Source organism: Garra rufa, chromosome 3 (genome assembly GCF_049309525.1).
Source record: "Garra rufa chromosome 3, GarRuf1.0, whole genome shotgun sequence".
Classification (NCBI taxonomy): Eukaryota; Metazoa; Chordata; class Actinopteri; order Cypriniformes; family Cyprinidae; genus Garra; species Garra rufa.
This window is the reverse complement of record NC_133363.1, coordinates 52,635,202-52,653,078: the sequence shown is the minus strand read 5'-3', so window position 1 is coordinate 52,653,078 and position 17,877 is coordinate 52,635,202. Positions and strand designations below refer to the sequence as shown.

Below are 17,877 nucleotides of genomic sequence, written 5' to 3'. Positions count from 1 at the left end.
ACGTATGCACTAGCCTGATAATCATAATAATCAACATTTAACTGCATTAACATATACAATTAGGTCTATTAGCTGATGCAGATTTTGGCACGTTAATTTGACCAAAATAAGGAGGATCATACAAAATGCATGTTATTTTTGATTTAGTGCTAACCTGAAGAAGTTATTTCACATAAAAGACATTTACATATAGTTCACAAGAGAAAATAGTAGTTAAATTTATAAAATTTAAATTTATAAAAATGACCCCATTCAAAAGTTTACATACACTTGATTCTTAATAGCATTGACCCACAGCTGTTTTTTTTTTTTTGTTTTTGTTTAGTGATCGTTCTTCATGAGTTTTGTACTTCAAAAAAAAAAAAAAATCCTTCAGCTCCTACAAATTCTGTGGTTTTTCAGCATTTTTGTGTATTTGAATGCTTTCCAACAATGACTGTATGATTTTGAGATTTGAGGAACTCATATGCAACTATTACAGAAGATCCAAACGCTCACTAATGCTTCAGAAGTCAAAATGATACATTCAGAGCAAGGGGTGAAAACTTTTGATCAGAATGAAGATGTGTACATTTTTACTTATTTTGCCTAAATATCATATTTTTTTCATTTAGTACTGCCCTTTAGAAGCTACAGAAGATACTCATTTCTCAGAAAACAAAATAAGTTAAATATACCATTATCTTCAAGTTCAAAGTTTTTATGCATAATTGCTCCTTCTGAAGCATCAGTGAGCATTTGAACCTTCTGTAATAGTTGCATGAGTCCCTCAGTTGTTCTCAGTGTGAAAAGATGGATCTCAAAATCATACAGTCATTGTTGGAAACGGTTCAAATGCACAAAAATGCTAAAAAAACAAAAAAACTGTGGGACCTGAAGGATTATTCTGAATAACAGCGGGCAGTTTAACTGTTCAGGACAAACAAGGGACTCATGAACAACCATCAATAAAAAAAAAAAAAAAGCTCTGGATCATTCAAGTAACAACACAGTATTAAGAGTCAAGTGTATGTAAACTTTTGAACAAGGTTATTTGTATAAGTTCAACTATTATTTTCTCTTGTGGACTATATGTAAACATCTTTTATGTGAAATATTTTATTCAGGTCAGTACTAAATAAAAAATAACATGCATTTTGTATGATCCCTCTTATTTTGCTAAAATAATTAACATTTTGCAGATTCTACAAGGTGCATGTAAACTTTTGACTCCAACTGTATGTAGACACAAATGTATTAAGACACTAAACCACTAAACCAATCTAAATGTCTGAGACTGAAAAGGAATGTTCCTCATCAAATTCGCTTAATAACATAAGCATCTCAAAAGCATGTGAGATTTCATTAATCTGAAAACAAAACTGAACAAACATATGACAACAACACATTACAAAACTCCTTAAGATCAAGTTTTGCCCTGTTTTCTCTCTTTCTGGAATCTGAGTTTCATGTACCTCCCTTTTTGCTCTCTGATTGGTCCTTTGTGTCTTTTTCTTTTCTGAGATTGGATGGCTTACATCTGGGTCCTGCCGTGTCTTAGCTTGTCCTCTTTGGCCACAGATGCAACTCCCACTGTGGCAAAACAGCAAAAACAGCTAATATGCAGAGCCCTCTTTCTTAGTTAGTAAAAAAAAAACATTACTTTTTAAAAATCCTGTTCATTACAAAACTGCGTAACAAATCTACACTTTAGCCAACAGTATTAATTTTATCTTAATGAGCACATCAAGTATTTAAATGTATACAATGAACAAAAAGCTAAATGTCATAAATTAAGAAATTTTATAATAGTCTTTTCTAGACCTATACATTGTTTTTTCTTTATTTTTAAACGGAAAAAGCTAAAAAGGCGGTAATTTCTCAATTTTTTAGTTGTTTATTTTTTTTTCATGAAATTTGTTTCAACAAAAACACCTTCAATTACAAACCTTTGCATAAAGCATCATCAATCTCAAACCGAGATATTTATAATTTAAAAAGAAAATCATAAAAAAAATATAATGAAACATTAATCGTTACATATCTCTACGCTGCGTTTCGCTCACTGGTATCTGACTGGTTTAGCACAGGTTTTTGTTCTTCCTGTTTGCTTTCTGATTGGTCCTTTGAGTCAGTTCTCTTTTCTGAGATTGGGTGTTCTGTGTCCGAGTCTTCATCAGAGTCTTCCTCATCATTGTTCTCTTGGCCCACTGGCACAGCTCCCTTCCTTTGCGGCAGAACAGTAAAGAAAGCTTCCTTCCAATCTTGTTTCTCCAGGAATGCTAGGATGATCTCAAAAACTGAAGCAAGTGGGGAAATGACTGGTTTAATTCTAGCAGGTAGTATATCATAGAAGAAGTGTCATTTGAATTAAAAAAAATCTAGAGAGAGAGTGTATGGAAGAGAATCTCACCGTGATTGACAGCCAGCACCTTCCGGCTATTCATCTTGACGAAACTGCCCAGTGGAAGCTGAGCATGAGCAATGCCAAGCTCTTGGGCTCGACCAAATGTGATTCCCTGTAATAAAGCAATTGAATTCCCCAAGACTTTGGTAAAGCTTTTAATGACCTCAAGGTAAAAAAAAAAAAAAAGAAAGAAATGATGGTGTCACCCTATATTAAGCTCAAAATAAAACTCCTATCTCCTTGCAAGCAGGGAGAGCATGCTTGGTAGTTTTAGTAGATACAAGGATGCCATGACCTGAATGTAAATATTACAAGAAAAGGGTACAAAACTTTCACTGCAAAACCTGGAAGGTACATATTTGCATCTTATTTACCCCTTAAAGGTACTATATTAATATTTTTTTTGAAAGGGTCTCTCCCTAGTGACAGTTTTGTATCTTATTTACTGAGAGTGTTGGGTAAATTTTCTCTTCAAACTGTAACAAATCACTAACCTTATGGTGGTTGTGGTCCACCAGTCCTCCAATCACATAGGCTTTGGCCTCATCCAGTTCTTGCAGAACATTGGGTGAATCAGAGGTGAGGTAGACCAGGTCCTCCTTCTTCATGATTTCATGAAACGCATCAGGCTCGAAATGGACATCCTACACCAGATTGAAATTTAGATTAAATGTTTTAAAGGCATCACTTTCTATATCCAAGATTCAAACCTCAACATATTTTCAGTCTAGCACTGCAAACCTTGTCATTATGAATTTGTGCAGAGCTAATGATTTTTCTTATGCGAGTGATGGACAGGCTCAAAAACGTACAAAACATTGTGAACACGAAAGCATAGGAACAATTTTAAGCATTGAATTATATATTTATAATAAATCCATGTAATTGTCAGTCTTGAAAACCCCAGCTCCAAATGTGCATTTTTATACACAAGCCAAAAATATAAAGTATAATTTATTTATTAAGGAAAATGTATTGATTTTATTATTTTTGCCTTAATAACAGCAAATTCAGAACAGAAAATCACATTTACTGTCAGATGACATTAAAAACAGAGGTTGCGTTAGATTTTAACATTGTCCGTCATTTTGATATTGTCCGTCATATTTTCATATGTTAATTAGGCTATAATAACACATTTAATTTATTTTATTTTGTTCACATTTTTTTTCATCATGACCTTACAGGACAAGCTCATAGGTTTATGTATTTATTTATGAAGAGAACAGATGAACAGAGACGTCACTTTTCATATTGAAAACCACACCCAGTGACACTGGAGGACACTAAAAATAACAAAACCCCTTGTGAAAAAAAAACAGCTAAAACCAGCCTAGGCTGGTTGGCTGGTTTTAGCTGGTCATAGCTTGTCAGCAGGCTGGTTTTAGGGGGGTTTTGGCCACTTTCCCAGCCTGGCCTGGTCTTGGCTGGGAAACCACCAGCTAAAACCAGCCTGACCAGGCTGGGAGACCAGCTAAAACCAGCTACTTCCTACTTCCTACTACCTACTTGTTTTTTTTTCAGCAGGGAGCGATCTTTTGGTCTATGCTGTTTTCAGTTGATGAATGAACAGTACATACTGCGCTTCCCATTCAATACATCGCAATAGGCTAAGCTTTGTGCTTTATTACTTTTGATATGAAACAAAGTATTAGATTTCAAATTGTATCTATTTCATTATGAAATTCAAGTAATAAATACAGTTTTGGCGCTCTTTAATGCGACGTGATAGATCGTTGTAGCTTAACCTAATCTGTGTATTCCTGGCATGTGCATAGTCAAATGCATAGCAAACGATTCGTGACAATTTCATTTTTGTTCTGGATCATGTGCTCTGCTGCCACACTGGAGCGCACTCGCCACCAACTGGACAGGGGTGCGAATTATAGTTAAAATTTACAATAGATCACCCTCAGCGTAATCTGTCAAAGTGACGGGCGGCCTTCTGATTTTTCCGTCAATGATAAAAAAAAATTCCGTCAACGACGTACAATTTTCGGTTAACGCGACCTATGTTAGTAGTGTCTTTTCACAACTTACCTTCCAGTTGACCCAGCCTTTGTTAATTTCATCCATGACTTGCTTTAACTGACCGCCATGACTTGTGAGGTAAAACTGAGAATGTAAAATGTCTGTGTTAAATGAATTCTCACCTTTAAATCTTAAAGACCACATCTAAATTATATCTGTTTAAAGGAAAAACTTGCCTGTACAGGATGTAGTGTACGTCTGTTTTCAGCATAGCACCTCTGAATCTGCTTGTGAAGTTTCTTTACATCCTATGCAATAGGAAACAAAAAAATGTAAGCTTGATTTGTTTTTGTGAGTCATACATTTGATTCTGCAATCATTGCAATGCATCATACAAATGTATTAATTTATTTAAACAATGCCTTTTACTAAAGTTGATGTTAATAGCAATTAAAAAAGAGCTGGGCTTCGTCTTACCTTGATCACCATGAGGTTATCAAAGCTGCAGTCTACGACCAGTCTGAGAGAGCTGGGCTCTGCCGACCTGCGCAAACGCTTCTTTCCTGTCCACTCCACTCCATCTTCACCTTGTGCCTGTCTCTCAAGTTTCCGCTGCTGTTTTCTCTCTTTACGCTTCTGTCTTCACATAAAACAAGGAACAAAGCTAATATTAAATAAAAGACTGTCAGCAGGAGCTGCTTGTAGATGCAGAGTAAACTGTTTTACCACGCATTTTATCATTTTAAATGCTTACATGCAGTGTAGTTACTAAACTAAAATTATAAAAATAAACTTTTTCTATCAAAAATGTTATCATCTATGGCTTAACTTGACAATTTAAGCCATAGTTGTCAAGACTGATAATGTTATTATCGAAACAAAACTGACATAAAGAAGAAATATTACATTTTAAAAAATCATTTAAATATTAATAAATGCAATAATAGTACATAAATAATACTAAAATGGCACTGCTTACTTGCGAAGTTCTCTCTGTTCCTCCCATTGTTGACTCTTAAGAAGTCTCTTCCTTTGTCTTTTAGACAGTGTTTCAGTTTCTCCAGACTGTACAGTCTCATTTTCATCCTTTGCAGATTCATTTTCATTGTTTGCACTTTCATGGCTGCTCTCCTGCACAGCAGGAGTGTCAGCCATATCGGTGGCCATTTAATGTGAAGACCCTGAATCAGCAACAATGAAACGAATGTTGAGAGATAAACAGTTGTCTTACACAACAAATTAATCTCTAGAGAGTGTTTTCACAAGCTGTCATCAATTGGCCATATTGGCAGAACAGAACATAGACAATGCTGTTGAAAATGGTCAATTACTATAATTTTTTAGGCTGTACTAACCAGTTGGAGCAGGAAAAATATTTGGAGTACTCTAGACTGCCAAAATTATAACAAATCTAGGAGAAGAGTGCAAAAAACTGTCTGAGGAACAAAAGGCATTTGTGGTTGGCAAAACTGAACTAGGATTACCAGGGCAAGAATCTTGACAACATTCATGTTTGTTCTTATTTCCGTTTAAATAGGTGAAATATTAGGCTAATATCTTAATCAATACTGCTCGTACATATTTTTACCACCTATTGACTTTAGTTTGTCAAAATATTCCTGCTTACTAAATCCTTTTCTATATGATTTAGCAGCTTCCACACATTGTTTCCATGGTTTAGACCAGGGCTGCTCAACCCTGCTCCTGGAGATCTACCTACCTGCAGACTTTTGTTCCAGCCCTGCTCCAACACAGCTGTCTGTAATTACAAAGTGCTACTTAGGAGATTAATTAGGTGGTTCAGGTGTTTTTGTTCAGGGTTGGAGCTGAACTTTGTAGGATAGTAGATCTCCAGGAACAGGGTTGGGCACCGCTGGTTTAGACAGTAGAAATTAGCAGAACAACATAGTACATCAACCTTGCAATCTATGCTGTTGTTTACATCCGAGTATCGCTAATATGGTTGGCATCCGGGTAACTATTATGACTGAGTAAACATGACTGACCATTAAGTTCAAATAACACAAGCATGTTGTTAAAATTCATAATTTATTTGGGCTTGGAAAAAGTTGTACTCAACAGTTAATAAGCAGAACGAAAAATGGGTAAGATGCTTATAATAGCAGTTAGGCTGATTTTAATAAAGAATAATAAGATTAAATGTTTTTAAATAATTTTTTAAGTGGATACATCAATTAGATTTTACTCACGCAGGGACAGGGTTGGGGAAAGTTTATGCAGTTATGCATTACAAAATTTGAATTACTCCCTAAAAAAGTAACTACATTACTTAGTTACTTTTAATGGAAAGTAATGCATTACATTACTTTTGCGTTACTTTTTAAAAAAAATCTGGGCAGGGCTTGCTTGTTTGTTCTTAATATAAAAAGTTATATTTTTGGCAAATGTAAAAGCCTTTTCACACCAAAAGCCTCAGGCTTAGAGAAAAGTACATTCACATCTGTACAGTAGCCCGCAGAAGAAAAAATTTCAACTCTTAAGCAATAAAAATAAAAAAAGGAAAACAAATGTTAGATTATCTAGATTAATTTTTGCTTATTAGTATGGATGAACTGGATCATCGAAGGTTGGCAGCAAAGACATAGGTTAATAAAATGCAGGGCTCTAGAGTGCGACCTAATTTCTCAATGGTGCGACTAAAAAAAATCAAAGGTTGCACCGGTGCGACCAGCCGTTCGAGGGGGAAAAAACGAAACTCCGTCACTCTTAAAGTCTCCCTGTTGCTCAACAACAGACACACATTAGACCCATATCGTGGTCTAAAGCAATCAGAGATGAAGGACGGATCCCGCCCCCCCTCTGATTGGCCGTGGTCCAGATATTCCTGTACGTGTGTGTACGTTTGAAAATGCATGTGATGCAGTCAGGATGTCTCTACATTGTCAAGCGTTTACAATGCCTCCGCAAAAACACGGACTGGATCGCGGACTCCATTCATAAAAACCGAATTTACTATGGCGCGGAATGCCACGTAATACGTCGATTTCTGGATTGATAAATCAAAAGTTGGTCTGTCACTTAATTCAAATCGCGATATGGACTAGTGTCTATGAAAACTGAAAGGCAAAAAGACCGTTTAAAATGAATCCTGCATGTTCCGTTTGCCTCTATGTATTAATGGTGGAGACGTGTATTTTTTTTTTTTTTAACTACATGCTGACGCTCCCGCAAATTTTTGGCATTTGCGTCTCACATGAACAGATAAACTCAATCTCCAAACCTACTGTGTCACTTTTACCGTTTCATTTGAGAAAGCATCATATCATACTGTACACACATAAACTTCACGGCAATCTGTCAAAATAAAAGTACGGTTTAACATGAAACAGAACAATATTAGTCATGTATTACTTTTGTACAGTATAATGTAGGTGTTTATATATTCCTATTTATAAATCATATATATGTTTGCCAAAAATTAAAAAAGTTTATTTTTCATTTGATTAAAAATAAATAAATGTTTATGCTTTCATTTGATTATGAGAAAAATTAAAACAAGAATTTCAAAAAAATAAAAAATAAAAAAATTTGTAGAGCCCTATTGTTCAAAATGTTAAAATAGAGAGTTTTGGACTTATTTTTTCACTGAAATGTTTTCGTTATTACACAAAGTAGGGTAAAGTACTGGGGAAAAAAATATGCTTCAAATAAAGAACTTTATATTGACCAGATTGTTAATTAATCATTTACAAGTCAATATTGCCTATATGGACAGGGATTAAAAAATAAATAAAATAAAAAAGTAAAAAAAAAAGTGAACTTGTAAAACTACGGTGAAAAATGTGATGCGGTTGAAAATTTGGGTGCACCTAACTTTTGTGCTGGTGCAACCAGCATAAGAACAGAACCAGTGCAACCAGTGCAAAAAGTTAGTCTAGAGCCCTGAAATGGGATTAAATACATAACGGACATTTGTATTATTTAACATATTTCATTATTGCAGGTTTGCGTTGAACTTATCCATTTTTATTCATTTTGAGGAATACTGTATCTGTTTTTTTTTTTAAGTGAGTGAGATTAATGCATGTTCACATTTATTCTAGAACTAAAGTAACATCTTACAATTTCTCTCAACATTGGGACAGGAGAGCTTTTAATCAATAAATTGGGGGGGGGGATAACTGGCATTACTTATTTTATTTGAAAAAGTAACTCAGATATTTTCTTGTCAATTAAAAAGTAATGCGTTACTTTACTAGTTACTTGGAAAAAGTAATATTATTGCGTTACTTGTAATGCGTTACCCCCAACACTGGTCAGTGAATCAATCTTTTCGAAGTGAACTGATTCAAAAGATTCGAGTGGCTGAAATGAATCGACATACCAATGACTACTCAAACAAACAAAAATAATAGCTGCACACAAATCTAAACACGAACACAGACACACACACAAAACCCGTTGGATCAATGTTCGACACATTTTGCAGTCACGTATGCGCGTTTAATCGCAACTATGATGCCCGGGAAATCTTTCTACCAATTGTGTCAGCTCAAAACCTTAATGTCACTTCTCCCTGCAGTATCATAACCTCTGACAGTTATTTTATTGAATTAAGATATATACTAGTATGTTATCTAACAATAATTCAGGCTAACATAAGATAACTACATAACAGTAAGTTCACAAACATCAGCTGTTTTCATAGTCTATCAAAATAACGCAAAAACAACATGGGACATTTACACGAGCAGTTCGAAACGCGTTTTAAAACGGCCCATAAAATAACGAAACTGGCCATAACAGTTACAAATATGAAAGAGTAATCTACCTCTAAACTGCTGTCTCTGCAGTGGTGCTTTCATCTCATGTGCTTCCATATACTGCGTCATTTAAAAGCGACTCATTCAGCGTGGGAACGTCCATAGTTCGCCATTTTGGTGAGGGCAAGTAAGGACATTTACTGTGGTAAAACTCCGTTGTCCTTTACTAATTTTTCTGAACGGAAAAGAACGGCCTTGAATCTGCCATATAGTGTGAATAATCATGTATCGTATATTCTATATAAACACTTATTTCACACTGAGCAATAACTGATTGTAGGCTATATAAATGTTATCAAACAAGATAGCCTATGTTTATTCCAAGGATAAATAAAGCATTCAGGGTGTCTACATACAGTTGGAGTCAAAAGTTTACATACACCTTGCAGAAACTGCAAAATGTTAATTATTTTAGCAAAATAAGAGGGATCTTACAAAATGCATGTTATTTTTTATTTACTGACCTGAATAAGATACACATAAAAGACGTTTACATATGGTCCACAAGAGAAAATAATAGTTAAATTTATAAAAATGACCCCGTTCAAAAGTTTACATACACTCTTCTTAATACTGTTACCTGAATAATCCACAGCTGTGTATTAGTATAGTATAGTATAGTATATAGTTGTTTATGTGTCCCTTGTTTGTCCTAAACAGTTAAACTGAAACAGTGAAAACTTTTGAACAGAATACTTATGTGTAGTTTTTTTTTTTTTTTTTTCATTTAGTACTGCCCTTCGGAAGCTACAGAAGATACTTACATGTTACCAGTAGACAAAATAACTTAAATTTACCCTGATCTTCAAATTCAAAAAGTTTTCACCCCTAGCTTTTCATGCATTGTGTTTTTCTGGATCATCAGTGGCATTTGAACCTTCTGCAAAGGTTGAATATGAGTCCCTCAGTTGTCCTCAGTGTGAAAAGATGGATCTCAAAATCATACAGTCATTGTTGGAAAGGGTTCAAATACGCAAAAAAATGCTGAGAAACCGAAGTATTTGTGGGACCTGAATGATTTTTCTGAAGAACGGCAGGCAGTTTAACTGTTCAGGACAAACAAGGGACTCATGAACAACTATCACTAAAAAAAACTGGATGATTCAGGTAACAACATAGTATTAAGAATCAAGTGTATGTAAACTTTTGAACGGGGTCATTTTTATAAACTATTATTTTCTCTTGTGGACATGTGAACGTCCTTTATTTTAAATATCTTATTCAGGTCAGTACTAAATAAAAAATAACATGTATTTTGTTTAATCCCTCTTAATTTGGTAAAGTAATTAACATTTTGCAGATTCTGCGAGGTGTATGTAAACTTTTGACTTTGACTGTTTAAGCTGTAGATTTTCTGAGGGAAATGCATGATAATGCTAAAAAAATATCCCCTTTAAGTATTTATAACAAAACAGGGTTGGTGTTAACTATAATTCATAAAGTAACAATAGTTACGCAAACTAATTCAAATATTGTTTTTTGTGCTGCTGTTTATCTTTAACACAAATATGATATGGTATGTGTGACTGTTCACAGCAGGGTTTGCAAAATACCATCCCAACATATAATGTCACACCATATTATGTTTCAGGCACAGGTGGCCTAACTGAAATATTCTGCCATCCTCATAGCATACATATTGCCACATGGTAACAGTGCTTTTAATGGCAAGGGGAAAAAAGGCCACTAATATGATCATGTAATTATGAAGACATACGTGGTTCCAAAACTTTAGAGTTAGCATTTTTTTTTTTAATTTAAGTTTTAAATGTAAGTTGTAAAATGAATTTAAACGAATTTACTAAGGAGTGAACATGTGTTCAAAGTTGTTTAGTTTATAGTTTGTATTACCTGCTACCTACTACTGCCCACAAGAACACTAAAAAGAAAATTCATTAAATGAATTAAAATGATAAAACAGTATGTCTGTTAAGAGCATGTCCCCTGTGTGGAGTTCCCACTAATATGGAAGTTTACATTCCCATTGCTGCACAGGAATGTGTGACGGACCTTTAACTAGATTATCACCTTTCACATTAGCACTTTGCAACACATATTAGCATATGGATTTGTTGCTTCCCATTAATTAATTCTCCTGATCGTAGACTTTCAAATATGTTGCTGTCAGGCAGCTTAAAAGGAGCTCTTAATATGCTCCTGAGCTCCACTATGAATGGTAAAAATACTCTGTACAGCTGACAGTGTTGGCAAACAGTCTTAGGAGAGGTTTGCAGGAGTCATTCTTTTAATGCCATTATGCTTAGTAACAACAACTGATAGGGGCTAGTAAACAACGCCCTCCCGCAGCACTATTGGACAAGTAGCATTCTGAAAAGAAATCCCAGTCGGAAGCTCGCCAAGCCTGCATTTATTTGATCCAAAGTACAGCAAAAACAGTACAATTTTTAAATATTTTTACCATTTAAAAGAACTGTTTTCTATTTGAATATATTTTAAAATGCAATTTATTTTTGTGATTTCAAAGCTGAATTTTAGCATCATTACACCAGCCACGTGATCTAATATTCTGATTTGCTGTTCAAAAAACATTAATTTAATATTATTATTATGTTGAAAACAGCTGAGTAGATTTTTTTCAGATTTCTTTGATGAATAGAAAGTTCAGAAGAACAGCATTTATCTGAAATAGAAATAATTTGTAACATTATAAATGTCCTTATCATCACTTTTTATCAATTTAAAGCATCCTTGCTAAATAAAAGTATTCATTTCTATAATTAGAAAAAAATAATTATACTGACTTCAAAGTTTTAAATGGTATAGTGTATAATGTTACATGTTAGCTTTTTATTTTAGATAAATGCTGATTTTTGGTTCTTTCTGTTCATCAAAGAATCCTGGAAAAAGTACTCACCTGTTTTAAATATTGATAATAATAATAAATGTTTCTTGAATCAAATCAACATATTAGAATGATTTCTGGAGGATCATGTGACACTGAAGACTGAAGTAATTATGCTGAAAATTAGCTTTGATCACAGGAATAAATTACATTTTAACATGTATTCAGATTGAAAGCAGTTAATGATGTTTGATTAAACAAGGTTCAGGAGGAGCACGATCAGATAATCAACCCATTCGGCACAGGTGCAACCTGTTTAACCAATCATTCAATCAGCGCATCCTCTATATATATTACCAGCCGTCTTACCTCCATCCAGCGATAGTTTCTTGGTATTCGGTTTGGCGTTGGTCAAAATATTACAGTCAAAGACTAAACCTGTACCGGGGGTTTTGGATCATCCGTTGCAATCTGTCGGCCTTAGATTGACTTCGCCTCGCTCGACACCACTAGTACCGCACGAGACCCGGCTTTCGAGCGTCGCAGCGACAAGCCTCAGACCAGCCTGGGTCGCGCCCTACTTCTCACCGCAGCAAACCCGACTCGCTTCCCGCTTTGGTTCAACTATTCACCGCTGCCTTTTCCGGCCGCAGCGCTTCATGTAGTCAGACCACCAGCTCTCGTAGCAGTCGCTAGCGAGAGACGGGCCGTGTTGTTAATTATTTTTAGGTAAGTCTAGTGGACGGTATACGGCGTATACCCACTATTTAAAACCCCTTTCGATGTGCATTATTCAGTAACGTTAGTGTTCCGCATTAGCCAAAATCATGACAGTCTACCACATCCAGTCATATGTGAATAAATGTAAATATTCGCTAAAGACAGTGATAATGCAGCCAGGACCGTGGCGCCGGCTTGCTATGAAATGTATTTGATGATTGCGCCTAATACGCCCGCTCCCTAGTCATTTGAATCACTACAAAAACAACACCTTACAAAGAAAACTAGTAAGATTTTTACGATCAAACGTTTCTTAAACCAGCGAACCCCTGTAAACATTTTAGTCCAAAGATCCAGTAATGCGTTCAAATAGAAAGTTAAAAACGAAATTCATAAACGAAGCGTATGGCCACTTCTCCAGGCATTACTACACCACTTGTTAAGCCGCTAAAGGCAGTCAGTTGTTGCTAAAAGCCGATAAACAATGCGATGCATAATTTATTCATGTCATTTCGTAACCAGAACACAAATGAAATTATTAAACTTTTCTGTGCGTGATGTTTCAGTATTGTATCTGGGTTTTTAAATTACACATTGTACTCCGAGATAAATAAGATAAGGATTATAGAAAATAAACTGTGTTCTTAAATTAACAATTTTGAAGTGGCAAACTAACAACTAAGGCGCATCATAAGGCAACCATTAATATTTTTGTTGAGTTCAACTATAGCAACCTACCGGTATTTAGACTTTTTTTCACACACACACAATCTCAAGGTAAAGTTTGTTCCGCTACAGGTCTGCACCTGTCGTATGCCCTCGTTTAAAATAATGCCTCTTACCTTTTCTGTTTATCAAAGTGTCGTTATCAACAAAGACACGTTTTACTAGTTTGTAATATACATGTTCATTCAGGCTGCTGACCGCTGACAAAATAATATGCTCAATAGCGCCAGCTGGTTTCTGTTTTCAAACTCTGGTCAATTTGAGCGTGTTTTCTCAATTTACTCCGTTAAATTATTACAGCATTTATATCCAAATGCACATTTTTCCAAAGAATAAATTATACTTCTCCTGTCGATGCATAAATTTAAGAAATAAGCTTAACAAATTGTATTATGATTTTGTCATGTTTATTCCTGGGCGCATTATTCAACGTACATTCACACTGTCACGTTAATAATGCGAAGGAGAGCTCGTACTATACACAATATTTTAATAATAATAATAATAATAATAATAATAATAATAATAATAATAATAATAAAAAAAAAAAAAAAAAAAAAAAAGTCATAACGCACAGCCAGCACAAATAGACAGAACGGTAAATAATGTACTTGATTATAAGCACCCATGTTCAGAATTAATAGACACAGTATCTATGATGACCCAAAGCCGACAACGTTTTAGAAGAAATGTTTGCTCTTTGAAGAAGTAAAACATCGGTATGTATCATAGCACCACAAACCACTCCCCTTTCCCGTGACCCAAAGCTAAAACAGCGAAAACAAACATAAGGCTGCCTCCGCAAGCTGTAAAGGCTGCACAGACTCTCCAGCATTTTCTTCTGCACATCTCAAGCTTCAGTGACCTACAGCTACAGCAGCCGAAACAAAAGCGAAGTTGCTTCCGCTTGCAACAAGCCTTAACATCTCAGTGTTTTCCTCCCGTTACTTCTAATCCCTTTTCCTTTTCAGTGGCCTACAGCTCCCATAGCAGACGCTAGTGCGAGGCCGCTTTCACTTGCTGTGCAGGCTACACAGGCTCTTCAAGATGTCTCAAACCGTACTCGCTTCCCAATGAAGGAGGCATGAGGCTGTCTGTGTTTGCCACCTAGGCCCACACATCTCAGACTTTTCCTCCTGTTACTAATAACCTCTTTCTTTTCAGTGGCATCCAGCTCCCATAGCAGACACTAGCCCTATTTAAGTATGAGGCTACCTCCCTGACAATTGCGGCCCATGCTCCTCTCCCTCACAGCTTTCTACTTCATTCAAAATAATGTTGTCTTTCTCCAGGTCAAGTTCTGGCTCTTAAGCATCAGGATGAAGCAGGTCATCAGCAAGCCTAGGCCGCGCCCCAGACTCGGCCACTCCTCACACTGCACGCTATCATGGCTTTTTCTCCTATATTTCCCATGCCTTTCCTTCTATCTCCTGCAGCAGACGCTAGAGTGAAGCTGCCTCCGCTGGCCGCTCAAGACCTCTTACTCTTACCCTCCTGCTACTCCTTTTCCCTATCAGTAACCAGGGGCTAATCCATGCGTGAGGCTGCCTCCACAAACTGTTATGGCACCGCCCTATCTTCATTCTGATCCTTCTTTTCAATCTAAACCTTGGTATTATTCACAGCAGTCCCACTACTTACTCCACTGAATGCTGTCGCTCTGGAACCACCCCCTGGGCCTAATATCATCAAGTTCCAGATTCTTGCAAAAAATTCAGAGCACTGGATCTGGAGGCGGGCCAATCGCCAACCCCAGTACCTCACTATTCGCAACTCATATTCCCATAACTCATCCCTTGAAACCGCTCCTTGACACGTCACTCGACTTTATCCTCCAAGCAATTTCTTTGGCTTGGAGATTTTCGGAAACCACAATAACGTCTAAATTCAACGGCATCAGATTTACTACAAAAGGCTACTACATTGACATTTAACCTCCTTTCTCTAATTTAACTTTATCACACCCCTTTTATTACTTTCAATTTGGGGACGCGCAAGCTAAATCTGCACTGTATCCTCAATTTGTCGTCGACTCCAACCACCCCGTTGTATGTTAAGTTTAATCATTGTCACCACCAGCCGTCAAATTCAATTTCTTATTTAGCATCGGACGGGGCTCCCCCTTCCGGTGCAGCAGGGCCACGGCTCCCTTCGGTCACGGCGTGAGCCCTCCGTCTGTCATTCGGGTTACGCTGCCTACTCGACGGCGGATGTGCTCTCCCTGCCGGTGCAGCAGAGTCGTGGCTCCCTTCGGTCGCAGTGGGAACCCCTCATCCGACGCTCGTCGCCTCGCAAGGGGGTCTCTCCCTTCCGGTGCAGCAGAGCCGCAGCTCCCTTCGGAAGAAGTGAGAGTCCCTCCATCAATCGCCTATTTTATTGCCTATCCAGCATCGGACGGGGCTCCCCCTTCCGGTGCAGCAGGGCCGCGGCTCCCTTCGGTCACGGCGTGAGCCCTCCGTCTGTCATTCGGGTTACGCTGCCTACTCGACGGCGGATGTGCTCTCCCTGCCGGTGCAGCAGAGTCGCGGCTCCCTTCGGTTGCAGTGGGAGCCCTCCATCCGACATGCCTCGCAAGGGGGACTCGCTCTTCCGGTGCAGCAGAGCCGCAGCTCCCTTCGGAAGAGGGTCCCTCCATCAATCGCCTTATCTTTATCGCCTATTCAGCATCGGACTGGGCTCCCCCTTCCGGTGCAGCAGAGCCGCGGCTCCCTTCGGTCGCAGCGTGAGCCCTCCATCCGACGCTCCCCTCAAGGGGGACTCTCCCTTCCGATGCAGCAGAGCCGCAGCTCCCTTCGAAAACAGTGAGAGTCCCTTCATCAATCGCCTATTTTATTGCCTATCCAGCGTCGGACGGGGCTCTCTCTCTTCCGGTGCAGCAGGGCCGCGGCTCCCTTCGGTCGCAGCGGGAGCCCTCCATCCGACGCTCCCCTCAAGGGGGACTCTCCCTTCCGGTGCAGCAGAGCCGCAGCTCCCTTCGGAAGCAGTGAGAGTCCCTTCATCAATCGCCGATTTTATTGCCTATCCAGCGTCGGACGGGGCTCTTCCGGTGCAGCAGAGCCGCGGCTCCCTTCGGTCGCAGTGTGAGCCCTCCGTCTGTCACACGTTACGCTGCGTACTCTACAGCGGACGGGCTCTCCCTCCCGGTGCAGCAGAGTCGCGGCCCCCTTCGGTTGCAGTAAGAGCCCTCCATCCGACGCGCCAACCCCCGCCTCGCAAGGGGGACTCTTCCTTCCGGTGCAGCAGAGCCGCAGCTCCCTTCGGAAGCAGAAGGGGTCCCTCCATCAATCGCTTTATTTTTACACATTCAGCATCGGAATGGGCTCCCCCTCCCGGTGCAGCAGGGCCGCGGCTCCCTTCGGTCGCAGTGTGGGGCCTTCCGTCTGTCACACGAGTTACGCTGCGTACTCGGCAGCGGTCGGACTCTCCCTCCCGGTGCAGCAGAGTCGCGGCTCCCTTCGGTAGCGTGGGGGCCCTCCATCCGACGCACCTCGCAAGGGGGACTCTCCCTTCCGGTGCAGCAGAGCCGCAGCTCCCTTCGGAAGCAGTGAGGGTCCCTCCACCAATCGTCTTGATTCATATAAAAAACAAAAAAAAACAAAAAAAAAAAAAAAAAAAAAAAAAAAAACAAAACCCGCCTCGCAAGGGGGACTCTTCCTTCCGGTGCAGCAGAGCCGCAGCTCCCTTCGGAAGCAGAAGGGGTCCCTCCATCAATCGCTTTATTTTTACACATTCAGCATCGGACTGGGCTCCCTCTTCCGGTGCAGCAGGGCCGTGGCTCCCTTCGGTCACAGTGGGAGCCCTCCATCCGAGGCACCTCGCAAGGGAGACCCTCCCTTCCGGTGCAGCAGAGCCGAAGCTCCCTTCGGAAGCAGTGAGGGTCCCTCCACCAATCGCCTCATATTTTGCCCATTTCAGGGTCGGACTAGGCCCCCTCCTTCCGGTGCAGCAGAGTCGTGGCTCCCTTCGGTCGCAGTGTGAGCCCCCTATCCGTCGCTCGAGTTACGCTGCGTACTCGACGACGGGTGGGCTTTCCCTCCCGGTGCAGCAGAGTCGCGGCTCCCTTCGGTCGCAGCTAGGGGGCCACATCCGACCATCGAATCGTTTATAAAAAAAAAAAAAAAAAAAAAAAAAAAAATTGGCACTCTCCTCCTTTTCCTTACATAAATTTAGTTCTACGCATATTTTGGGGGGGCTACCTAAATTTCTTGCTTCGTGGCAGCTGTCCTATGCATAAAAGCTTCTTTGGGGAGTTCTCTGGTTCCGGCCTGTATTCCGGCCCGGAACCCTTCCCCAGGACAGCACGCCAAAATATGCTTAATACTCGCTCAAGCAGATTAGATGTAAGGGCGAACTCGTGAAATGATGTTTGATTAAACAAGGTTCAGGAGGAGCACGATCAGATAATCAACCCATTCGGCACAGGTGCAACCTGTTTAACCAATCATTCAATCAGCGCATCCTCTATATATATTACCAGCCGTCTTACC

General features: G+C 39.1%; 1 protein-coding gene across 1 annotated transcript; it reads right to left on the bottom strand.

Moving 5' to 3' along the window:
* Positions 1–1,124: 1,124 nt before the first annotated feature.
* On the bottom strand, positions 1,125–9,192 carry trmt10a (tRNA methyltransferase 10A). Its single transcript, XM_073837307.1, has 8 exons — positions 9,150–9,192; positions 5,337–5,538; positions 4,835–4,997; positions 4,594–4,665; positions 4,427–4,501; positions 2,881–3,030; positions 2,393–2,498; positions 1,125–2,279 (listed from the first exon to the last, which is right to left on the bottom strand). Exons 2-8 carry the CDS (start codon positions 5,522–5,524, stop codon positions 2,026–2,028), a joined length of 1,008 nt encoding a protein of 335 aa, XP_073693408.1. The 5' UTR covers positions 5,525–5,538; positions 9,150–9,192; the 3' UTR covers positions 1,125–2,025.
* Between the last annotated feature and the right edge of the window lie 8,685 nt (positions 9,193–17,877).

What these genes read in the sequence shown, in the direction of transcription:
- trmt10a (XM_073837307.1), bottom strand. Translation starts at nt 5,524, where the DNA reads ATGGCCACCGATATGGCTGACACTCCTGCTGTGCAGGAGAGCAGCCAT. An exon ending in GAACAGAGAGAACTTCGCAA is followed by an intron (nt 4,998 to 5,336) that starts GTAAGCAGTGCC and finishes TTTTATGTGAAG; the next exon opens with ACAGAAGCGTAAAGAGAGAA. An exon ending in GGTGCTGGCTGTCAATCACG is followed by an intron (nt 2,280 to 2,392) that starts GTGAGATTCTCT and finishes CACTTGCTTCAG; the next exon opens with TTTTTGAGATCATCCTAGCA.